The sequence below is a fragment of the Pimephales promelas genome, chromosome 8 (genome assembly GCF_988280905.1).
Source record: "Pimephales promelas chromosome 8, fPimPro1.hap1.1, whole genome shotgun sequence".
NCBI lineage: Eukaryota > Metazoa > Chordata > Actinopteri > Cypriniformes > Leuciscidae > Pimephales > Pimephales promelas.
In genome coordinates this window covers 35,106,333-35,132,936 of record NC_142776.1, presented here as the reverse complement: position 1 = coordinate 35,132,936, position 26,604 = coordinate 35,106,333, and the positions used below count along the sequence as shown (strand labels likewise).

Sequence of the window (26,604 nt, the reverse complement as noted above, 5' to 3'; positions counted from 1 at the left end):
TACACTGGAAGTGAAGGGGGTCCTCAATCGGTTCACCTCAAAGAGCATGCACAGAGTTAAGTCAAAATGAAACATGATTTAATGACTCGTAAATGTAAGTACACACTGATGGCCTAGCGGTTTGTGTGAGAAAACTAACAGTATTTATAATTTATATCGTTTTTACCTCTTGTTAACAGCCGTCGAACAAAATCAGATGTCCAACTGAACCGTTTTCAGACGTTACGCCGGAAGTGATCTCTCGCCCGTCTACGTCACGCTCACGCATTGTTTACACGGAGATTTCCGAAGTTTTACCTTTCACTAAACATATTTAGATATACGGGAAATCGCAATGCAAGACGATTTCGATATTTCTAAATATGTTAGATATAACATATTTATATCTAAATATGTACCGCTCGTTTCGTGTCCTAAATACCGCTCGTTTCGTGTCCTAGGCCATCAGTGTGTACTTTTACAAGTCATTAAATCATGTTTAATTTTGACTTCTCTGTGCATGCTCTTTGAGGTGAACCGAGGGAGGACCCCCTTCACCTCCAGTGTATGACTGACGGACAACAACGGTTTGACCAAAAAATGTCAAAATTGAAAATGCTGTGGAAACAAAGACATCTTGATGCCCTTGAGGTAAGCTAAAATATATCAAAAATTAATTTCAAAGTGAACTATCCCTTTAAAGGTCCCCTGGCATGGGTTTTTTGTATTATTTTATAATGTTTGCACCGATTGAAAAATTGCAAAAATTGACACGAGGGGACCAAATACAGTCTATGGGAACTCATATTAATGTTAAAAACCTCTGAAAATGAAAATTTCATGTCAGGGGACCTTTAATGGAGCACAAGTAGTTCATGATCTTGGCATCTCTTTTCACAACTTTATATTGTTCCATGTCTCTCTCTCTCTCTCTTTCTCTCTCTCTTTTTTTTTTTTTACTCTAATACAATTATAGTAAAGAAGTGCAAATATAGGGAGAGTATGTTGTTGGAAAACACAGAGCAGCCCAGGGCATGTACAGAAATCTGTGGAGATACAGCTCAAACCACATGAAACTGTTCGTCTGTTCCTCATCAGATGGAAATGTACAGTGTCATAGTCCAACATGGATCTAGTCTTTGTTAAGCCACATACAGGTTGAAGCCACCCTCCCCTTGTCAATAAAATAAATGCATAAATACAGGTTAGGATCTGCCATAATAATGTAAACATATACATCTGCATTAAAAAAAGATGTGCAATATCAGATTGTCTGATGATTTAAGTAATATTACAATTAAATCATTTATACAAAAATATATTGTTTATAAAAAAAAAATGTTTACATATATTACTAAGAAAGGGAATAAAAGTGTCTTCCATTCCACAATTTTACATTCCCCATGGAGGTTCTGTGACGGGTGAGAGCTTCAAATGTTTCTGTGTCTTTCTTCGTTCTTCTATCCTTTCATTTTTCCTTTTATCTGTCAAGATAAAACCATATCATATTCAAGTTCAATAATGTACTAGGCACCATATAAGTCAAAATCTGCTAATGGAACAACAGTTTTAAAAGTGAACAGGATTTGCATTTTCATGGGCTTAAAAGATTAGCATACTTTGTGCATTTAAAAAAAAAAAGAACAAAATAAAATGCAGAATTCACATAAATCATTATAATATTATTATTATAGTTCTTAAATGATATATTTATATTGACTTTCATTGCCTTAGTTTTAATTCTACATCCTAAAAGCAAGGATTATTTTATGTACAGCGGTTGTGTCAGTGGTCAGTTTCTGGCTGAGAGCTCATACGTGCGTCAAGTTTCTAACAGTGCTTCAAATGTTCATGTCTGGTTTGACTAAGATTCGAAATCAATAACAGAGGAGCTTCAGGGTGGTATTCTTCTCAGAGAAGAGCTGCAAAATGACACTGGAGCCAAAGCGGAACAAATAGAGTGCAGAGGTGGATGCTTACGAGTATTTATTCAACATTTCTGTAAGCTAAACCAAATTATAATCCATGTTTGTCTTTTTGAAGGGGACATAATAAAGGCATCATAAAACTGGAGTAAACAGTTATTATGGCCTAAGGAATGGGGTCTGTGGTCTGGAAAACACCACGGCCTGGCAAGAACATCACATTCTCCATCGTTTTTCTTGTTTTCCCCTTGGTTCTCTTTCAGTCTGTCATATGTTGTTATTCAATATTGCCCAACTTTGCCCTGCTTTTTACTTGCTGTGATTAAAGCTTCCTATCTTTTTCATTTTCTCCACTTATATGCGCACACAAAGCACTAAAAGCCCATGTTTACTGCCCTGCATCATCTGGTTTAGGCCCACAGTGGCACCACTGCACCCTTTAATCCCAAAACCAACATAAATCTCCAGGTTCAGATCAGAGGTTTGCACTTAATGATTTAGGCAGGTAAGCTTGGGTCACCTGTAGGGTGTCCTGGAAGAAAACACTGGCAAATCTTCTGCTGTGATCCGTTCGGAGATGTGCAGCCTGACTTTCATTAGCTCTCAAGAGTCACAAAAGAAAAGGAGATTTGAGAAGAAAGGAAATGATCTTCTGTTAATCTAGAGGACTAAATTAATTCATCGGGTTCTCATTGGTCACACCATGAGTGAGTCTTTGAGGTGACGACTTCAGCGATAAACGGCACTGACTGGAGAACATCTGGGGTGGATAATAACAGTAAAATACTTGTTACTGTATTTGAGTTGACTTTCTGTTGAATTCTGCTTTACTAATATTTATCTCTTATATTATATTATTCCAAATTTTGCAGTCTTTTTATGTTTTCTCTTATGCTCACCAAGGCTGCATTTATTCAATCAAATATAAAATAATAACACTAATGTGAATGTATAGTGAAGTGTAATTAATTCCTGTGATCTAATATGATCTAATATAATACTTTATGATTATTATCAATGTTGATAACAGTTGTGCTGCTTAATATGTTTTTATCAGGATTTTTTGACTCATCTTTTAAAACACTGTAAATGCCTTTAATGTAATTTTTTGTCAATTTGACGCATCCATGCAGAATAGCAATATTAATATCTTTTTTTTTAAAAGTACTGACCCCAAACATTTGACATTTAACATTATAATATAATTTACAAAAACATAAAATATAATTAATATAATATAAAAAGTATCATTTTGCAATATAATTAAAAAATATATTATTAAAATGTTGTTTTGCATCACACTACGACGTATATATAATATTAATAATGTCATTTTTCATTATTAATCCAATTAAAATATTTTCATCTGCACAAATGATTTCCATCAAACTAGAAATTTACTATTAAGTTGAGTGCATTGCATTGCATTTTTGTACAACTGGCCTATGCTTGCTCAATGGCTGAATACCCATAATGCACTGAGAGACACAGTTGCCGAATAAATTGCCACATCTGGCCAGAAGATGGCGCCCGCAGCTGAATCATCCATCTATCCATTTTCCAAACCGCTGGTCCAATGTGGGTACAGCGTAATATTATTCAGGTATAAATTCCTTTTTGATTTATTATTATATAGTTCAATAATGTTTATACATTGTTTTCATTGACCGAAGATAGATATTTTCATTACTGAAGCTGCCAGTTTGCTATAAGTTTCAAATGATTATTAAATAGCAAGCACAAACGCACATAAGCGGCATCCCTTCCGGAGCACTCTGAACAAATTCACTCACTCATTTTCAATGGTGACAAAAATGGTTGTGCTTCCCTTCGTTACGCATGACTTCTTTTACTTTTAGGCTATCTGTATATTTATTAGACACGCCAATTCTCTGTCTGGGTCCATGGACTTTTATTTTGATATTCTTTTGTCTTAGTTCCTGTGTTTAGTTCCTGTTTCACTTGGTTGCCGTTGTCATTCATTGTATCATTGTCTAATTGACTAGAGACTCACTTATCTCCCACTACCACTATGTATTAGCTTCTTGTCTTGTGTGACACCCGGAGTCAAAAAATGGAATTACAACAGACATTCAAACACAACACAATGGCTCTGACAGGATACAAAACACAGTTTCCCAAATATGGTAAAGGAAAAGGGACTCAACTCTTTTAAGTTACAGTGATTGGATCTTGTGTTTAGTGTAATGTGTAAATCATTGGGGAGAAACGATACAAGAAAGACGATATAGAGAAGCTCGATGTGGAAACGAGAGGATTTAAAGAGGATCGCTGTGCTTTTATAAATGTCACATTGGGTTTATGTCAGCTATTGAAAGAAATTCTGTAACTGGCATGAACAATGCTAAAAATATCATTTACCTTTTGGACACCTTTTCTTCATCCGGCACTTTCTGCTCTCGGTCTGAGGTGGACATAGCGCTTCTGTCTCTTCAGGCGTTTTGCTTGACAGCTCATGGGTCCTGATCTGCTGCCCCCATCTGACGCCACAGCTCAGGCCACTGTGCTGACACGGGCTCCATTCACCCCAGACGCCAAACACACGGAGCACACATCCTTCTGGAGTCCAAAGAGATCAAGAATACTGAATCATAAAAGCAAACTGCATTATTAATCTTTACTTACTCTGCAAAATATGAGCTATTCCTGATCTGATGAGGTCTGCAACATCGACATTTTATTGAACTGAAGTGGCACCTGTCTTTCATTATTTTCGTCTTGTCGGTTAGCGTTTAATCTTACGTGAGTTCCTGTGTTTGCTGGGTTAGAAACAATCTGTATTTTATAAAGTGCTATATAATGAAATGCGACTTGACTTTATCCTTTTTTATCAAAGCTACTGTGTCAGTAAGTTTTTGCACAACATCAAATTAATGGCATGTGAATACACTAGTAAATGCAACCAGAAATCCCAAATTTGCTGGTTTTTAATTGCCACACAGAAAAAACATCTTGATGTAATTGTTCCTCGTAAAACATGACTGATGGGTTTCTTTCAGTATGGTAATGAGAATTTAATGGCACAGACCCATAAAGAAGGTCTGTAAATGAGTAAAGCTCTTACCCACACAGTCTGTGGACTGAGGAAATGTGCCCTCTGGACAGCTTTTGAAGCATTTGCCTTTAAAGAGCAGAAATCCTCCCTTGCACTTGGTGCAAAAGTCCTTGTTGAAGCATCTCTCGCACTCTGGAGCTTTGCATTCTGGGAGATATATGAGGATTACAGTCATGGTTTTGTTACAGGCTTTCTCAAGATATTAAGTTAAGAGATGAATGGCACCAAAAAGAAACAGGAAGGAAGGAAGTTAAGAGATGAATGCCACCAAAAAAGAAACAGACAGGAAGAAAGGAAGGAAGGAAGCAAGGAGGGAAGGAATGAAGGAAGGAAGGAAGTTAAGAGATTAATGGCACACAAAAAGAAACAGACAGCAAGGAAGGAAGAAAGAAAGAAAGAAAGAAAGAAAGAAAGAAAGAAAGAAAGAAAGGAAGGAAGGAAGGAAGGAAGGAAGGAAGGCAGGAAGTTAAGAGATGAATGGCACCAAAAAGAAACAGGAAGGAAGGAAGAAAGAAAAAAAGAAAGAAAGGAAGGAAGTTAAGAGATGAATGGCACCAAAAAGAAACAGGAAGGAAGGAAGGAAGGAAGGAAGGAAGGAAGGAAGGAAGGAAGGAAGGAAGGAAGGAAGGAAGGAAGGAAGGAAGGAAGGAAGTTAAGAGATGAATGCCACAAAAAAGAAACAGACAGAAAGGAAGGAAGGAAGGATTATTATTATTACCCACAGAATTATTTTTTAAAATATTAATTTGAAATAAACAAATAAATAATTAAAAAAAGTCTGATTTAATATCAAGGACCTATTTTAAAAAATATATTATGATTAATAAATAAAATATAGACCTAAAATATTCATTGTAAACAAACAAACAAAATTCCAAAGAAATAAACAAACAGACAAATAAACAAATAACTATATTGTAAAAAAAATATGATTGAATATTAAGGACATAATTAAACACATTATTATTATTGTTGTTGTTATTATTAAAAAGAAACATAAACAATTGTATTATATGATATAAATATATTATTGTAGAACTATATGATTAATTATAAAGGACATCTACATTTAAAAACATTACTATTATTATTTACTAACTTTCTGGTGCAGACACGTTTTACTGTATAAATTCATCCCACACAATATGTTTTATAAATATTAGAATTTTAAATAACTATAAATAAGTCAATAATAAAGAAATTCAAACTTTTGGACTTTTAGATATTCCTGTACACTGATTTGGACTCACTCATGCAGCGGTTGAGATCTTTGGCGCGGAGGCCGAAGTGTCCAGACGGGCAGGAGTGGAGACAGGAGCCGTGGTGACTCATGCCGTCTCGGTTCAGGAACAGGAAGAGCCGCTCCGAGCAGCGCAGGCAGCCATTTTCCTTCGAACACTCCAGACAGCTCCTGCACTCCTGTCGCCAGCTCTCTGAAAAAAAAAAAAAACAGTTCAAATGATTTATTAGTAAATGTAGCATCGCAAGGGGACGTGTCTCGGACTTTGCATTGGGATTAATGTGCAATTCTCTGACACGTTACACCGTCTGCGCTGATATTTTGGGCTTTGAGGTGACGTTAAACTGAAGGTCATAAACACGCATGTCATCTCTTTGGCTGCTTGAAAAGGGCCGGGGTTTTTTCTATCACCTAAAAACTCATAAAAGTATTTTGCAGCTTGCATTTTGTCGGGGCAGTACATATTTTAATTTTGACGTGTGAATTGCCATGGTTCACTGTAAAAAAAAAAAGTTAACTGCTATTTACTTAAATAAATTGATTTCTTTTCTTTTTTCTTTCATGGAATCTACCTCAATAAATCATGTACAATCCCCTTATTTAGTCTATGATACAATGAATTTAATATTTTTCAAACTTTTAGACAATGAATACAATGAATTTTCTATTTTTCAAACTTTTTCAAACACAATCAAACTTATCCAAGTTTTTACTCAATGCACAAAGCAAGATGCTTTATTATGTCAATACATGTAGGTATTCACAACATTACTACCCCCTTAGAAGAGTTTCTGCACAATGGTAATGATCAAAACTTCAACATATAGAAACTCTTTCAAAAGTCAAATATAACTGAACACATAAAATAACACTTACTTTCAATATCCTCTCCATTACCAGCCATGTGCAAAGCATGCTGGGAACTAACAATGGTGTCTCTAAATAAAACCGCATAATTGAGCTAATTCTCTTAAAATAAATTGGCCCCTTTTCCTTAATTTTATCAAATCCTCAATTCAAGCCTCAAAATTGTGTATGTTTCCTTAAAAAAAATTATGAAAATATTTTTTTTGGTGAAATGTTCTCAATATTTTCTATTCAACACTGAACCACAATTTTTTTAATAAAATATACACAATATTTTTAATAAAAAAAAAATGAAAATTACAAGGCCCATGATTCATTTTTGGTTTGTGTGTCATTGAAATCAATAGTCATTTCATAGTCATTTTCAATTTATTTATTGGAACAAAAAAAAAAAAAAATACATTTTTGGATTTTTCTATCATTAAAACCATGGTTAAACCCATTAAGGATGAGAAACAACAATTGGACAAGTGGTCAAAGGTCGTGGCCAGTGAACAAAGTTACTGGTTCAATCCCTTTGAAGAAAGTGATATAAGCCTTCATCATCCCTTGAGCAAAGCACTTAACCCTGCACTGCTCCTGGAGTAATTCTACTGTATAAAAGCATCTATAACCATATACTCTCTCTCTCTCTCTCTTCGCAAAATGTGTTTTTAGTGCATGCATGTTCACATCCGCCTAATGCCAAAGCCAGAGACTGAGATTGCAGGCTCTTGTCAGTGTGTTGTGTCACACTGAGCCACTAGAGAGGGTTCGCAGGGGGGGAGATGCATGTGAGGAGAGTGGCAGATGGTTCTTATCTTCATGTCCTTCATTAGAGAAATAAAGAGAGACACCACTGTCTAAAAAGATGTTGGTGAGCCAAGCCGAGACGCATCTGCTGCATTCTCATCATTGTATCCTTCTTTATTTTGTGCATGGATGTCAATCAAATGAAATTGAGAAAATATGGGAGAAAATACAAGTAAGAAATGAAGGCCAGATACTTCTAGAATGCTTATGGAGAAGTAAATGTGCTCTTAAATAGTTGAGGAAATGTGCAATGCTTAATGTAGAGGCTCATAAAATCAATCTAAAGCTTTGTGACTATTCTGGAAAATCAGTGGTAAATCAGCTGATATTACTGCCGTACATCAACGTTTATTACCAAACGGTCTGTATTTCAGTCATGTTCTGCAGAAAATAAGCACATAAAAATGAACCCACGTCATGGATAAGACATCAGCTGCAAAATATGTGCTATATAAAATACTATATAAAACAATTCAATAAAATAAAATAATAACAAACGGAGCAATTCCAAGAGGGTCCTCGCACCATCGGTGCTTGGACCCTAATTAGTCAGATGGAAATGTTCTTTTTGTTTAAAGATCAAGTTTCAGACTTTCATTGTAGCATGGTTCATGATGGGAAATGTGTGGATGTTTAATTCTAACATTTGGAAAAGTGGATTATTTACAGTAACACATCAAAATCAGCTCTATAGCAAAAATATTTAACAATGATATCATATTATGTAAACTATCCACTACACCAAAAAAAAACAACCTTGGTCTAAAGGCACTGCAAAGAAAATATTTGTCTTTAAAGTTTTTTTTAGCAATGTTGCAGATTTATGTATAATGACTAGCATGCTGTATCAAAAGTATTTTCATATGGTGAAGTTTGCACAATCACTCACTATTGCCATATCTCCCAGAGGGCCTAAACATCTTTTCCTTTTGCACACAATAGGGTTGAACTCTTAATATTAAATAAAACCTATTTTGAATTGTTATACTGTTGGGATCATACAAATCAGATAGTAGCAATTGTTTAAATAAAGATTCTGATTAGCTGGAAAACTATATTTTTACCCTGCAGAATGAGAGACATATCGTAGAAACAAGGGTGTCTTTTAAGGAAAGTCTTAACTCTTTAACAACATCATAGTAACCACCCACGATTTTTTACAGACATGCACAGTCATTTTCTTCAGTAAAAAGTACTCGTGGCAAGCAGAGCCACGGGAATTATGTTAATGAGCGTCACCCGCCCACCACACCGGCCTCGAGTCCCACGGAGGAGCTCCGGAAGGGACGACAGTGAAGGATAAGAGAGGACCAGACCTGGACTTTATGTTTTTTGTTTTAGTTTATGCAGCAGTCGTCAGTGATGGGCTGCCGCTTTACTTTCATTTTGTTGTTTATGTTTCTTTTATGGTTAAAGTACTTCTCCCCCTCATCAACAAAGCTTGTTACAGGACTATTAGCTATTAGTAAGATTGTTTCCATGTTACAATAACAAAAAAAATCACATCAGTAATGTATGAGAGAAATCTACTGTATATAGCAGCATTTAACTGATAAGACACTCATCTATATCACATACAGTATATAGACTCATAAACACAGCGCTATCAACTCCATTCAGCTGTTAGACCCGTGCCTCCCAATTGGACACATCCCATATAAATTAAGGATTTAAAATCACAAACCCTAACAAAACATCTCAGTGAGTTCTAAAGCTAATCTATAATGCGTATTCAGTAGGTTATTCAGTTATTTCTTTCTTATACATTGAAATTACTGCTACAAATAAATTACCATGGCACATGAATTGCACTACCAACACTGAAAAAAAAGTTAAATTTACCTAAAGGGATACTCCACTTTTTTTGGAAATAGGCTCATTTTACAACTCCCCCAGAGTTAAACAGTTGAGTTTTACTGTTTTCTAATCCATTCAGCCAATTTTCTGATATTTAGAAGAATATCAGTAACCAATTTCTGGTCTCATTGACTTCCATAGTAGGAAAAAAAATATATACTATGGAAATCAATGAGACCAGAAAGTGTCTGGTTACTGATATTCTTCTAAATATCAGAAAATCGTCTGAATATATTCGAAAACAGTAAAACCCAACTGTTTAACTCTGGGGGAGTGGTAAAATGAGCCTATTTTCAAAATAAGTGGAGTATCCCTTTAATTTTTCTTTTGAAAGATTTTGCACCCATATTTAAGTTCATTTCACATATGGCAATACGTTAAATCTACTTAGCTAAGTTAAGTACAATTAAAAAGGAAATAAGTTACTAACTTAGCCAGTTAAAGTTCAATAACGGTGATATTCATTAGACCATTCATTAGATTGATTAAGTATGAATGTGTCATTTTGAGTAGAATGAACTCCAGATGCCACAAAACAACAAGTTACTAAACCTAACAACAAAACCAATGATACAACAGTGTAAACATAGCTTGAAAACAGTGAAAAGTGCAACCTTGTTCATTATTAATGCCCCAGTGCATGATGGGAACACCAGTATAAGAAAGTTGAGTTTTTTTAACATTGAAATCTACATCTTAATTTCTACAAGATTAATTAGAGCGCTAATGTAGAATGTACTTTGTTTTTTGTCGTAATTTTTCTTCACCACAGAATAATTTTTTATCAGTGAAGGTACTTCCAAGAATAGCCTACTATTATGCATTATTTTATAAGCAGATGTGAAATAGAAATGATCAATTGATAAAAGTTGTCTTACCACTTCTTTTCCCCGCTGCTACCGGCAGTATAAGCGTCTGACAAAACAGCGAGAGGAGAGCCAAATGTTGCCAATGCATCTCGACAAGGAACAGGTTCTGTAACATCTGTCTGAAAGACTGCCTCTGAGAGAGAAACTCATCGCTAACAGCATGATGCTCACCCTGCCCACATCACCTGATCTCCACAAACATCTGTCCAATTTACTTTTCAGCTGTTGAGTAATTGTGCTCGTTTCAGGATGTTGTTTCGCGTGTATTCCACCTTTAATTTCACATACCTGAGGCAAAACTCAACTTTTGACCTTTCCGTCTAACCATAATCCTTAGCCCAACTATTTCATCCCTCTGTATTTAGACAGTTTAGTCGTTTTAGGTTTATATTTCCAAACACATTGGGAGATATATTGTAGTTTGCTGTGGTTTTGGTGGCCTGGATCATGCAGATATCCTTCCCGTTCTCTATCATTAAAAATCTGTGGTGGGAAAAAGTGAGCTTATATATATATATATATATATGGACCTGTCTTAACTTACAGAAAATGTACCACAAAAAACAAACGCAGGAATTAGACTGAAAATGACCAGATATAGACTCAGTGAAAACAACTTTCGAGGGTAATTAGGCTACTCTTGCTTCCAAATTGGCAAGAGGGCTGTTTACAACACATTTTAAAATTCCATTAGTACGCAGTTAGATCTTTCTTTAGGTTTTCTCCCTCCTGCTGCGTCCATTTCCAGTGCATTGCCTTTTTTAAATCAAACCTAAAAAATCTACATTCATTTAACGTCACCATATCAATAATACACTCTAAAAAATGCTGGGTTGTTTTAACCCAACTTTGGGTCAAATATGGACTAACCCAGCCGTTGGGTTAAATTTTTACATTACATTTTTAACCCAACATTTCGGGTTTGTCCATATTTGACCCAAAATTGGGTTAAAACAACCCAGCATTTTTTAGAGTGTACAAGAGGGTAATTTGAAGAATACCATGGATTTCATTAAAAAAGTTTATATAACTTACAAAAAATACCAAAAGTTATCATGTTTTTTTTTTTTTTTTTTTTTTTTTTTGGTAACGCTTCCTTTTACAGTACAGTACTTACGTGTACTTACAGTGTACTTACCTAGAAAGTATTGGCTAATATAAGGTAAGTATGGGTTAGGGGTAGGTTCAGGGTTAGTACCTAGTTATTACCCAGTAATTACTATAGTAAGTACATATGTACAGAGTCCATTTTTTTGGACATGGTATCATGGGACTACTATGGTAAAGGAATACCATAGTATTTTGAAATATACCATGAAACAAATCATAATATGTAATCGTAATGTATGTATTTTTTTATGTTTCTCCAAGGTATGACCACAAAAATACCACACTCTAAAAATGCTGGGTTGTTTTAACCCAACTTTAGGTCAAATATGGACAAACCCAAACATTGGGTTAAAAATGTAATTAAAAGAATGTAACCCAATGGTTGAGTTTGAAAACAACCCAACAATTTTCAGAGTACATGGTAATATCATGACATTCATCCAAAAAACATGATATTACAGTCTAAAAAATGCTGGGTTGTTTGAACCCAAATGTTGGGTTAAAAATGTCCTTCAACTTTCACTTTTAACGGTACATTTTTTATGACATTTTTAACCCAACATTTGGGTTTGTCCATATTTGACCCAAATTTGGGTTAAAACAACCCAGCATTTTTTAGAGTGTACCTTGGTACTTGACAAAATCACATGATAGCACTTACAAAATAAGTACCAAACAGTATTATGGTATCTATATGGTATTTGGGATATGTTACCATGGGAAGGGGGGTACACTCTAAAAAAATGCTGGGTTGTTTTAACCCAATGTGGGTCGAATATGGACAAACTCAAACATTGGGGTAAAAACGTAATTTAAAAATGTAACCCAATGGCTTGGTTTGTCCATATTTGACCCAAAATTGGGTTGAAACAACCCAGCATTTTTTAGAGTGTACTATAGTATAATGAAATGAAATACAGCATGGTCTATGGTATTTTGTATGGTACTCCAATACCCTTTTTCCACCAAAAAAAGAACTGGTTCGGAACTGGTGATGGTTCAAAGTTGGTTCGGAGTTGGTTCAACTTGCGAACCCGTTCAGAACCTGTTTGTTTTTCCACTGACTAGAGCGCCCAGGGAACGACGTTGTTATGTCACTGTGCACGTCGCTAGAAACGCTTGCAACTAGATTGCTTTGGGATTATCTCTAACTCGTGTACCAAGAAAACTTTAAAAACAATTCAAATATGTAAGTCTTTTAATCTTTTCGTTTGATAAGTAATCTTTTCTGATAAGTTATGTACCCCTGTCTTGTGTCTTTTTTCTTTCCATTTATTTGTTATATATCATGACTGTTTTCTTCTTTGCTTATGTTTCAAATAAAAAATAAAATAAAAATAAAAACGCTTGCGTGTTTCTGCAGTTTCTCCTGGCTTTGCGATGGTCAGAAAATATGTTTAGAACACATCTAAACCCACCCCAGCCCCCGATGTAAACATGAGGTGCTAAAAGAACGGTTCTAGTCCAGCAAAGAGTTGGTGCCGCTTTGGAACCAGTTTTCCCGGCCGCGAACCGGTTCTTTGGCTGTTGAAACACAAAGAACTGGTTTACGCGCAGGCGCAGGCACCGACTCCGAACCGGCTCTCAAAATGCTTTGGTGGAAAAGGGGCTCAAGAGGGCATTTCCAAAAACACTACCATGGTACATTTCCAAAACCATAGTAGAACCATAGTAGTGTTTTGGTACTTTATGTATTTTGCATGCCTAACTTAATATGGTAATCACTCAGTACCATGGTATATTCAAAGCAACATTTATCAAACATAATTATCCTTTCAAACAATAACTGTGTCCGATGGACCCATTCAGATATTACTCTACAATGCTATTGAAGCCTACAGCTTCTCTGGGGGACTTACAGTAACCGAATTGTATGACAGCGACTGAAATCATCTTACACACCGGATGTCCTGTAACAGCTTGTGGTTGTCTACACCGGACGCTACGAAGCGACCGTCACAAATCCATTTGTTCTCCAGTCAGAAGTAGCCCAGGGCATCAGTTTACTTACGGCCACGCCACATCCAGTGTAGACAGCATCGCTGATTATAATGGTTTCCGTTTGCTTTTGTCATGTCGCACCGTTCTCGTTTGCTTGTACACATGTCAAAGACCCAGAGCTGAGGTGTGCAGCTCCAGTAAGGTTGTGAACTCTTGAATTGGCTCTCTGTGACTGGGTTTGATAAGCGGGCTGGAAGTGCATGGAGGGGGGATAGGCACCGTTGCACTCATGACATCCAACTAAATACACACCAGATGCAGCGGGGAAGACACTGGCCGTTCTGAGGCACGCCATGAGGCAGTGACACCACACGTCTCTGTTGCACTCTCTTCCAATCAGTGTAACACCACTGGATTCAAAGCGTGCCGTCAGCCCTGGTCTGTTGTGATGTCGGGGAGCCCACTTCCCTGCTGGTTCTCGTTTGTTGGATTGTCTCACTCTCTGGTTTCCTTTGAGGCGGTTATGGATGTAGTGAGAGGGGCAGTTCCTCTCCACGGACTTGAAGTACTCAATCTTATCAGAAGATAAAGACATGCAGACTTCCAGATACATAACAGATATTACATCTACTGTTGTTTTTCATCCCTGCTACGGCAGATATTTCTTCACATTTTATCAAACCTTTTATTCGGTGTAAGGAGTCAAATCGCTTCTCCTTTCAGCATTTACTTTGACAGAGATGTTTTATACAGGACTGCTGTAAAGCATGCTTTATATTAGCAGGAAAGTTCATGCAGAAATTAAAATCGTGCCATTTTTTACTCACCCTCATGTCGTTCCAATTCATGAAACAAAATAAGATGTTTTGGAGAAATACGCAGCTCTTTTCCATAAAATGAGAGCATTTTGTGTCCTTGGCTTGTCAAGCTAATAAAAAGACAAAACACAAAACATAGAAATGTTATACGAGATGAATATGAAGATGAGGGAGAGTCCAAAAAGATTTCAATACAAAAAAGGCTTCTTTAATGAAAACAAACTCACACACGAGATGAAGGCAAAGTAACAGTGTGTCTACACACAAACGCAAACAACAACTGACAACTGAACGGTGAAATAGAGCAACAACACACTGATTATGAGATGATAACAAACAGGTGAGATTAGATGAGTGTCCATTATATCTAGGGGACAACGATATGCTTAAAACTGAGATGTTTTTCCTTTGAGTTTTCTACAGACAAACAACAGCCTTGTCAAAACTTCTCGTTGTCGTGTAAAACATACCCTGGAGCAGAAAAACAGAAACTAAGAAACTATGAAACTTAACACGTGTGACAAGTTACATACAAGTGAAACCAAGAGAGATTTTATATGCATAAACATCACTATTTCAATGGGGGAAAATTATAATTTAATATATATATTTTCTATATTTTCTTGAATCCAAAAACTTCTTACATTTATAGTGAAAATAAAAGATTTTAATATAGTTTCCCAACATTTATTTAGAAAAAAATTGTTTAGATAAATGCATAATTTTGACTTTACAGTGTAGACCTATATGCAAAATCCCCAACTTTTTTTATTTAAATTCAAAATATATCTTTAATATTTCTTTTTTTTCTCCAAAAAAAAAAAAGAGAAGGTACTACTGACAAGCAAACAGTTTCATTTAACACTGACCTGGTCACCTTTCACCTGGAACCATTCATCATCTGATGCACACACACATGATGATGACTGACACACACTTGTCCGCAGGACGTGTAGAATGTATGGAATGAATGAAACACAGACTTCTTCAAAATTCCACAGATGGAATGTGGGAGCGAGTTTTCAAATATCTATAGTGTAGAATTATGTTTTAAATTATTTTTTATTATGAAAGGAGTAGTTCACTTTAAAAAAAAAAAAAAAAAAAAACCTTTTGCAGATAATTTACTCACCCTCACCCAAAATGAACGAATATTTTTCGAGTCATTTGGTTCAACGAATTGACTCGGAAAAAGATTTGCTCATTTTGATGAACGATTTCGAACAGGAGAGTCACGAACGCGCATCACAGAACAGAGCAAGGCGACCATTTTTGCTTTAAAACATTAACTTTGTTATATTTTTTTAAATGAGCGATCGTTTCGCTTGATACGACCGTTATTCATCGTCTGGAATCGTTTGGAATCGTCTGGAAAGTGTCTTTTGGACCTTGAACCGTTTGGTTACGAGTAAAGTCTATTATATGGAAAAAAATCCTGGAATGTTTTCATCAAAATCCTTAATTTTTTTCGACTGAAGAAAGAATGACATGGATATCTTGGATGACATGGGGGTGAGTAAAGTATCAGCAACTACTCCTTTAATGTCTGTGAGAGGGGATTATAAAATCATTCAGCGATGTGAGTTGATTGACATGTGAAAGAGATGTATGTTTTGGTCTAGCAGTGTCTGTCTGTAAAAGAGAAAGATACAAAGTGGAGACTCGCTCTGAGGTGCAGAGAAAATGAGTTCAAGTGCTTACAGACTTTAGCTCACATCTATAAAGTAGCAGGGCATCCCAAACAAGGACCATATGCTCCACCCAGACTGTGTGTGTAATGTGCTCAACAGGACAAGAGCGGCCAAAGCACGCTAACAATCATAAAGCACGCTAGCAATCATCTGCAACACTTCACTCTAAGGTGACGTAGTTACACTCTACTATATGCATACTTATATGGTAAATTATAACTAACCCAAAACCAAACCCCACACTCTAAAAAATTATGTGGAAGAATTTTACTTAAAATTAACAAGAAAACCTTTTTTACATGTATTTAAATATTTGAGTTCACGCAACATTCTTTACTAAAAAATATATGCATCGCGTTACATAAATATTTGAGTTCACGTAACATTCTTAACTTAAAAATATAAGTAAATTCAGTTTAAAAGTTAATTTCTTGACCAAAAATGCAATAAACGATCGAGCGTAGCTTAAGTAAAAAAAAAAAAAAAAAAAGTTAAGCTTCCTTTTTTTTTTTTTTTAAAAAAGGCTCCAATTTTTGGCTGGAAAGGCATCACAGGAAACAAATGTATCGCAAATGTAATGCTCGATTTACTTAATTTCATAGCAATTATTATAGTGGTTGACATGATGTTTTTTCATTTTATTTTTATTTATTTTGGTTGTTCAGTTTTGGAGTGTAACCAACTCTATAGTAAGTACAGTACATGTAGTTTATTAATATTACTCAATACTTATTTTGAGTAAATACAGTTGTAGTCAGAATTATTGGCACCACTGGTAAATATGATCAAAGATGGCTGTAAAAAATGCATTTTTTTTAATCCTTTTAATCTTTCATTCAAAAAATTAATTAACCTAACCTCAACAAAAAAAAATTAAAGTGGGGGGTAGATCACATTATGTTGGCCAAAATGATTGGCACCCCTTTGCTAAATATTTTTCTTTTAGAAGAGTTTTCTTATAATTGAGTTTAAAGAAGAATAACTGACAAGAGATCAGAAACCATTCCTCCATTCAGAATCTCTCCAGATCCTTCAGATTCACAAGTTCATGTTGGTGTTTCTTCTCTTCAGTTCAGACCACTCATTTTCTATTGAGTTCAAGTCACTGGGACTGGGACGGTCATTGATTTTGATTGTCCTGAGGGAAGATCCAACCATGAGGTATTTCTAATCCCTGTTCCTCTAAACACATCTGGTGGGTTTGCTGCTTTTTTGTTTCATCTGACTATAATCCAGTCCTTTTTGAAGTTCCACTCATGTCTGACAACTATTCAGTTGCTGGAGATTCTTTTTGGAGGAGCGAGGAGGATTTTTTAAGAAACCCTCCCAAACAACATGTGGTGATGCAGGGGTTGCTTTATTTATTTAATTTTTTAGGCTTTCTGACTCCCAAGACTCAACTAATCTCAGCAAATCTGTTATCCTTGGAGAGACTTGGCCTCTCAAAGACAATATAGACACCTGTCCTCTTCCTGGCAGATTCATAACATCTTTAGTTGATTGCAACTTCTTAAAGGAGTTCACTTTAAAAAAAAAAGAAAAAAACTTTTGCTGATCATTTACTCACCCCCGTGTCATCCAGGATGTCCATGTCATTCTTTCTTCAGTCGAAAAGAAATGAAGGTTTTTGATGAAAACATACCAGGATTTTCTCCATATAACGGACTTCATTGGGGACCAAACGGTTCAAGGTCCAAATGAGAGTTTCAGTGCGGCTTCAAAGGGCTTTAAACGACACCAGACGATGAATAAGGGTCTTATCAAGCAAAACGATCGCTCATTTAAAAAATAAATAAAAAAGTTTAAGTTTTATAAGCACAAATGGTCGCCTTGCTCTGTTCTGTGATGAGCGTTCGCGACTAAACTCGTTCATCAAAATGAACAATTTTTTTTTCGAGTCATGACTCGAAAAGTCCTATGACAAGACCCTTATTCATCGTCTGGTGTCGTTTAAAGCCCTTTGAAGTTGCACTGAAACTCTCATTTGGACCTTGAACCGTTTAGTTCCCATTGAAGTCCATTATATGGAGAAAATCCTGAATTACCTTAATTTCTTTTCAACTGAAGAAAGAAAGACTTGGACATCTTGTATGACATGGGGGTGAGTAAATTATCAGCAAAAGTTGTTTTTTTTTTAAAAAAGAGAACTACTCCTTTAAGTATTGGCCCTGATGTTGGAAATGGGGATTTTCAATGCTTTAGCTATTTTCTTATAGCCACTTTCTATTTTGTGATGCTCAACAATCTCTTGCTGCATATCAGAATTATATTCTTTGGTTTTACTTGTTAGAATGGATGATTAAGGGAATTTGGCCTTTGTGTTTCCTCGTGTTTAAACTCCTGTGAACCAAGAAGTCAGACAAGTTCATGTCCCTCTCTAGTCACCCTGGTGTGCTCAATTGTTTTTTCAATATTGATGGGAATTATATTTTTCTTTTGTATTCTCTGTTGCATGTGTATCTGTATGTCTGTTTTTAATAAAATTCTTTCAGGATTTCATGCATTCTTTGGTAATGTTTAGTTTTACAATGCCACTAGCAACCACATTATTATAAATTTGTCATGCAGTGAAACCTTTACTAAATAACCACAATTTGTAGTTACAGAAATGTTTTCGTAAGTGCTGCAGATGTACTGACACGATGCTACAACATAAAAAGAAAAGAAATGAAAGAAAAGAGAAAAAATAAAATAAAAAAACACTGTGTTTCCTCACGATGACGGTGGTGTGATATAGCTTCATTGACCGGCTTTGATGTGCAACTGAATAGTTTGTATTTCACGATAACAATTTGTCATGTCTGGACCTCATTAGGTAACCAGTGGAAAACCTTCACACATGGTGGCCTTATTTTCAGACAAACCTGAACCTGTGTGAACAAACCTACTGAAACTATGTGCTGAAACTTTGAGACCTTATGAATCTGTATGTGATCTGAAGTCAACATATGCCTTCAAGACGGCTGGCTCTAGAACTTCATACCTATCAGACTTACAGTAAATCCTCAAGACTTTGAGAACTGGACTGATCTAATCTTTCCAAGCTGAATACCTACAGTCTTTAACATGGCAATGAAAGCACCTGTTTTGTGTTTTCCTGCACGTCTAACGAGACTAACCAGACAAATGCTATTGCTGTGGTTGCCAGGATGTTGCTGTTTTAGTAATTTGACAGTGATTTGCTGTTTTAGTAATTTGTCAGGGTGATCTCAGTGGATAAGGTGATTTGCATATTTTTGCCATTAAATTTAGCTCCTTCAGACTTTCACACATGTTTTGTCATATTGCTAATAAAAGTAACAGCATAACTCTATTCTTTTCTTAAACAGCACATCAAAATTAAGAGTTCAGATGCAAAAGCCTCTAAATGCCATTTGAAATTTTCTTCGAGAATGATCATTTTTATCAAGCTTGTATATTTAAGTTCAGTGATTTCACTTAAATGGCAATTATACCTAATTGTTATTTAAGTGAAATAACTGAACTTAAATATACAAGTTTGAAAAAAAAACATCATTAAAGAAAAAAATATCAAATGGCATTTAGAGGCTTTTGCATCTGAACTCTTCATATATATATATATATATATATATATATATATATATATACATATAACAAAACAAACTGGACCATATGATGTCAAAAGTCTAGCTAGACATCAGATACTTCCCAAGATATAAAAGTATATACTTTTCATTAAAGCAGATACTTTTTGAGTGCCCATGCCAGTGCAGACAGATTAATAGAAGGGCAGTACTATAGTTCAGTATACTGATGTAATGCTGAGCTAATAAACCTTTCTAGGAGAGAGAGCCATGATTCATAAACCCTTAAACCTTGAGTGCCATCATACTGGGATGTTTGCATCAAACAGACATCTGGAGGCCATAATGGCAAAATAACACTCTTCAAAGCGCCCTTGAAAGCAAATGGATAATTCTCATGAAATGTCAGAAGTGTGATTTTTTTTTATTTGTTAATTATTATGTAGCCTACACTATTTACAAGTTTGGGGACGGTATGATTTTTTAAAATCTCTTTATCTCTTGATCAAAAATACAGTAAAAACATGAAACTTTGGGAAATTTAATTACAATATAATATTCTTCTGATGCAAAGCTGAATTTACTACAGTCTTCAGTATCACATGCTCTTATTTTCATTACACTGTGATGTGTAGTTAAATACAGTATTTTGTTTAATACAGTATACAATTAGTGACAGAAATTCTGTCAAAGCAGTGAACCTCAATGTGTATGAGTGGTCCTTAAATAAAAGTTCAAAGGTCTCTGTTAAAAACTGTAATTGAATGTAAGCGACACTGAAGCATTGATTAGATGGCAGGCCTGCTCTCTGAAGTAAGCTTCTGTGCAATGTGTTTTCAATGCACCGTAAAGTCGAACCAGATGCTGATGTTATTCTTATTCCTAGCTTGAGAATGTCAAGTAAAGCCACGTACATGAACAATGAATGTGAATCTTTTCATTCTTTTATGATTTCTGACACAACAAAGATTAAATTGAAAACTTGAAGGGATCTAATGCACCACTGCATTGTGATCAAGTAGCCTATTGTTTTATTTGTAGCTTTTTGTGTTTACCCTCTCATCCTATTTATAAATGAATATTGCAGCCTGAAAACATCATATGTATAATGCATAAATAACAAATAAAAACTTATTTCATTAACTAATTAAGTTATGAATTAATCAAAAAGCTCAAACAAGCCAGTGGTGATGAAGAGAAGAACTATGTTGTTGCTGTTAGTTAAATGAAAGCACGATGACAGTACAATACAATGATGGTATCAGGTGGTAATACCCTGGTACATGGTAGAGCATAAATAAATAAAAGCTGTAAAACTTACATTGTAATCTTTTGTAGGATAGCACACAAACTCCACAGGTAAAACGCCCAATTCCCGCCATTTCCGAGCAAACAAACATTTCCGAACAATTTCTGGCTGAAATATATTTAATTAATATAACGGATGCTTTATTATTAGGTATGTTTGGGAGTAGTCAAAGAATGTTAGTAATGATAACTTAAAAATGATCAAAATCTATTTTCCAAAAGTGTTTTCATCGCTTTTACCATCAACGGAATGAATGTTCAGTCAGTTGTTGTTTCCAGTCGGGAACATTTCTCGTCGGACCACTCTGGCATGACCAACAAATTTAGCAATAAACGTTATACTGGTACTAGCATTCAAATAAACATATAAAAAATAAACATATAGTTATTTCAAAGCGCGTAACGTTACAATTCAAACGGAATATCTCTGTCACCTCTACGGCGTCCATACGCCATGCATTCAGAGTTTAAGTCGCTCTTTATTTTTACACACACCGCTGTTTGTTTTGGTTTCATTTCTGCTGAATATCACTCTGTTTAAAGATGGCTGGACTGGAGCTGCTCTTCAACTGCGTATCAAACTCTATAACCTGTTCTCAAGATGCTCTGATCTGTTTTGTACACTGGGAAATAGTGAAAAGTGGCTATAAATGTCTCGGCATTGGAGATGATGTAAGTGAATCATGACTGATGATAATCTGGTATAAAAACTAGCAGTATTGTGTCCTAACTGAAATTACGACACTTTTTCACACTTATTTTTTTATTCTGATTGTCAATGCATTATATAAATGGAATATCGAGCTAATAGGCATTTGCAGAAAATGCTTTACTGTTTTGTTTTGATGGCGCTCGGTGATATTTGCCTGGTTATAAAAGCTTGATTTTCCACACAGCCTAAAGATGGAGAGAAGTCGTCAGAACTGCTTCCACCCGGCTGGAATGAAAGCAATGAGCTGTATGCACTCAGATACAGATCAAACGATGACCGGTCAAACCTACTGCTCAAAGCCTTCACCGTGGATTCAACCCTGATCTTTAATTTAATGGTAATTCAATTGTATTATATGCAATGCATTTCGTCACAGATGACATTTTCAACACTCCTTCTTAATCTTTTGTAGGACTCCACAACAGAAAAAGTAACCGATCTCACAATTAACTGCAGTGAGTATGTTGATGAGGCCAATATGCAGACGTATGAAAGGTTTGTGAATTTATTTGGTTCAATGTTTAGGCGTCCATTACTCGTACATTACCGGTTAAAAGATTGAAACATTACTATTTTTAATGTTTTTAAGTCTTTTATGCTCGTCAAGCCTGCATTTATTTGAGCAAAAATACAGGAAAAAAAGGTAATATTGTGGAATATTATTACAATTTAAAATAATGGTTTTCTATTTTAATATACAGTACAATTTATTCCAGTGATGCAAAGCTGAATTTTCAGCATCATTACTCCAGTCTTCAGTGTCACATGATCCTTCAGAAATCATTCTAATATGCTGATTTGATACTCAGTTATTATTAACGTTGGAAACCATATTCCGGAGGGAGGGTTGATGTAAATGTATGGGTTAGTGACGTCTAAAACCTGGCTGTAGTTCTATTTGAGGCGTTTTTGTAGGCATTAAACTTCCTGATTTTTAAGAGACGATATCTCTGCTTACACTGAACTTTCAGCGCTGCAACTTTGCAGATACTGTTCATGCACCAACAGCAACATTACACACTATTTAAAATGAAAAAAGTGAAATCGCAATCAACCACCCCTTTAAATCAAATAAATGCAGGCTTTATGAGCATAAGAGACTTGCTACTCAATGCCAACATATCTGTAATAGTGGCAATATCAATTGAGTAATCAGTTTATATGCAAATGCATATGCATTTTCTAACGTATTAATTTTGCTTTCAGCGTGTTTAAGAACACAGATGAGTTGACCGCAAAGCTCAAATCCTCACTGCTGCCCACTAAAAAAGAGGAGCGTCAAGGAAAGACAGAGAGGAAGACAGACCGGGAAAGAGCTTCAAACTTAAGGGACCCTCACCGTGATCCGCTCCTGATCCCAACCAGAGGCCCTTCAAACCGACAGCCTCCTAACTGGTGAACCTTCATTCTCTCACTCTTGTTTTCATGCAATTTATACATCGGTTTTCAAGGGTATTACTTTCTAGAGGCCGTTTTCAGGTGCAGTCTGTGGAGATTTGTATAGCACAGTTATCCACCCGAGCAGCCAGCGGTTGCTATGGTTACCGCCTCCGGTGATCCTAACTCCGCAATCTGTTCAGGGAAAATATGCACTGTGTGGAAATGTCTCACTTTGAGCACACAAATACATGTGTCGTTTATTTTGGTATGAAAAACCACTAGCCCACAAAAGGCGCTGGCAAGCGTCTTACGTCATCATGCATACAGAACATTTAAAGGGACCACGATCCCTGAACAGTTATGAGGAAAAACGCTAAGAACAAAAAACTGCATTTATCAAAGAACTACATTTAACACAAAGTTGAATTATTTATGTCACAGTCACTACAACTGAATGTTTTTTTTTTTTAAATACACAGCTAAACTATGAAATAAGGACCTTATTTAGAGGGTCAGTCCCCTGTGTTTGTGTTTGCATGGCCTTTATCAGGTAACTCAAACTAAAACTATATGAAAACATTTTCATTACTTGAAAATAAATGTACTAAATTATTAGAAACTAAACAACTAAATTTTAAAAACTTGCCAAAGCAACATTTCCCATTTTCATTTAGTTTAACTTGGTGTACTAAAAAAAAAGTTAAATAAAACTGAATTCAAACTAATTAGATGCACACACAACAAAATGACTAAAAATGAATAATGCAATGATATGAAAAATGGAAAATATAAACATAGACTAGACACAGACTGTCACAACTTCCATTTCATCCCAACTTTACCTTGAATAGAAACTAGAATAACTCTAATTGATTTTAAATAGATCTCCCTGTAAATTTGCCTGCATTAATCTGTAAATGAGTGTGTTTTTGTGTGTGAAGGACGTTATGGTGTGCACTGGGACTTTGCGAGTGAGATTTGCAGTGTTGTGTAGCTGTCAGCTCATGTCCTCTGTCCTGTTTAATAATTCCCAGCGTGAGTCCTGCGAGATCTCTCACTGCTGTACTGTGTCTATTTTTGAAGCATTGAGTGTTGTTGGTTTTGTGTGTCTGGCACGGCAGACTGTGCGCTGAGAGACCAAGAGACTGAGGTGCGTCTCGATCAGCTCGCTAGTTCATGAGTCAGGGCACTGATCAAGAGGAAAATACTGTTTAGAGACTATGGAGTTGCGCAGTGGTGTTCGTAAGGTCATGGCAGAAACCCAGAGGTGGATTTCGGTGTTTGTCTTCCACTTCCCCTTCCTGGGTTCACGGTGACCCCTATCAGATTCTTTATGATGTCAGCGATTTATCGACTTGCTGTTGCTGTGGGCGTGATGTAATTCAGTCAAACGTGCTCTGCTGCCCGACACTCAGAGTGTCCTGTGTTCAAAACATTGACCTGAGTCACAGCCGATCCACATTCTGCAGATGGAGATTAACAGAGTAATCAAATAATCATCCACATACTGAACATCTATAAATCAAACAACCATATGTTGTTAAAAAAAACTTGGAATTATACACTTATTTATTCAGCTTACACTTTTAGTTTTATCCAATGCGACTTGCTAGTCAGAGGTCATACGCCTCTGGAGCAACTAGGGGTTAAGCGTCTTGCTCAGGGACACATTGGTGTCTCACAGTGGATTCGAACCCAGGTCTCTCACACCAAAGGCATGTGTCTTATCCACTGCGCCATCACCACCCCTTTATATTTGGTTGTTATTTAATTCAGTGGCATTCAGGCATTTACAAAAAATACAATATACTGTGTGTAAAAAAAAAGAATATATATAAATATTATAGTTTGGGGTCTGTAAGATTTTTTTGAAGGAAATTAATACTTTTATTCAACAAAAAAAATTAAATTGATCGAAAGTGACAGTAAAGACATTCATGGTGTTACAAAAGATTTATGTTTCAAGCAAATAACTTTATATTTAAAACAAAAATGTTATTAATCAAAGACTAAAAAATTAAATAAAAGTAGGATCATGTGACAATCCCGCTTTGCCACTGGAATAATTTACATTTTCAAATTTATGAACTTGGGAAAAGTTATTGTAATAATATTTCAGAATATTGCTGTTTTTACTGTAACTTGATCAAATAAATGCAGCCTTGGTAGAAGAGGCTTCTTTCAGAAACATTTCAACATTTCGTTGCATACAATAGTGTTGTTAGTATTATGCAGTTATATATAACATTAATATACATCACATCGATATATATTCAATAGTGTAACAGAATGCCTCTTAAATGTGTTGTTTTTTAGGCCTGACCCGATGGCTCCTTTTGCTGCCGGTGGTGCCGATCTGGATCCCTTCGGGTGAGAAATCCTATCACTTATTTGCCTAAACGCTCGTCTGTAAATGCATGTTGACCTGTAGATTACAGATACAGAATCTTTCTTAGGGGGTTTTTCACACTGGTCATGTTTGCCACGATCCGAACCCGGTTGTGTTTGTTTCAGGCGCTCCTTATAGACTCTGGTTTCACACATTTGATTCTACCGAATCCCTTTACATTTTACGTCATCACAAACATGCATGATCGACGACAGAATCCGGTCAATATATTGTGATTTTTGTTGGATTCATTAATTTAAACACAGCAGTGAATGTATGGAACTGCTTTCGGACACCTTTGCTCCTTATGCTCAAGGGTCCATATGACAGCTTTCACATCATTTTTCATGCGAACTAAACTAAACTGAACTAAACCGCCAGTGTGAAAGCACTCTGAGATGTGAACAATGTCATTTTTGGACCACCCTTATGTATAATAAAACAGATGGAGAAAGTAGTTTGGATAGAAGGCATCACAGAACATTTAAGAATGAAGATGAATGAGTGCACCTTCAAGGAACGACCTTGCTCGCTCGCTGAATTATTAATAGGTCTGTCTTGGTTCTTTCTCCAGGGGAAGGGCAGGAGGAATGATCGTCGATCCATTACGTGCCGGGTTTCCTCGCTCAGGGTTTGACCCCTCCTCTGGTATTCCCGGAGTCCTCCCTCCGGGCGCTGTGCCTCCTGGTGCCCGCTTTGACCCCTTCGGGCCGGTTGGGCGACACAGACCCGGGTAAGAGCGTTAATGGGATCTTTATTGCTGCCAATGATCTGAGTTTAGCTGTAAAACTGCACTTAACTCATCTTACATCATATCCTCACCTCTAATGCCTTTCGTTTGGCTTTCTCTTTCAGGCCAGACCCTGATCACATGCCTCCACCAGGCTATGATGACATGTTCATGTAGAATAAGGAGGACGCACTTATACAACATCCCATAACTCTCACTGCTCTGCAGTCTTATGCACTTTCTCTTTGAATAAACTGTTGTGAAACAGAATTCCTTAAAAAAATAGCACAATTGTTTTCATTTTGATATTGATAAAAATAATTCATTTGTTTCCTCTGTTATCCTGCATTGGTAAATTAAACTGCTTTTATTCTG

General features: G+C 36.0%; 2 protein-coding genes across 4 annotated transcripts; one reads left to right on the top strand and one right to left on the bottom strand.

Moving 5' to 3' along the window:
* Positions 1-21,363, bottom strand: rspo4 (R-spondin 4). 3 transcript variants are annotated; one of them, XM_039692777.2, is made up of 7 exons: positions 21,259-21,363; positions 21,032-21,127; positions 14,484-14,584; positions 6,231-6,413; positions 4,990-5,127; positions 4,287-4,484; positions 1-1,463 (listed from the first exon to the last, which is right to left on the bottom strand). In XM_039692777.2, exons 3-7 carry the CDS (start codon positions 14,560-14,562, stop codon positions 1,372-1,374), a joined length of 690 nt encoding a protein of 229 aa, XP_039548711.1. In that variant the 5' UTR covers positions 14,563-14,584; positions 21,032-21,127; positions 21,259-21,363; the 3' UTR covers positions 1-1,371. The 3 variants fall into 3 exon arrangements, with proteins under 3 accessions (XP_039548711.1, XP_039548710.1, XP_039548712.2); XM_039692776.2 differs by having other exon boundaries at positions 21,032-21,272; XM_039692778.2 differs by lacking the exons at positions 14,484-14,584; positions 21,032-21,127; positions 21,259-21,363 and adding an exon at positions 10,615-10,768.
* psmf1 (proteasome inhibitor subunit 1) lies at positions 21,313-26,604 on the top strand. Its single transcript, XM_039692775.2, has 7 exons — positions 21,313-21,690; positions 21,915-22,067; positions 22,143-22,225; positions 22,937-23,125; positions 25,427-25,480; positions 26,074-26,232; positions 26,355-26,604. Exons 1-7 carry the CDS (start codon positions 21,562-21,564, stop codon positions 26,404-26,406), a joined length of 819 nt encoding a protein of 272 aa, XP_039548709.1. The 5' UTR covers positions 21,313-21,561; the 3' UTR covers positions 26,407-26,604.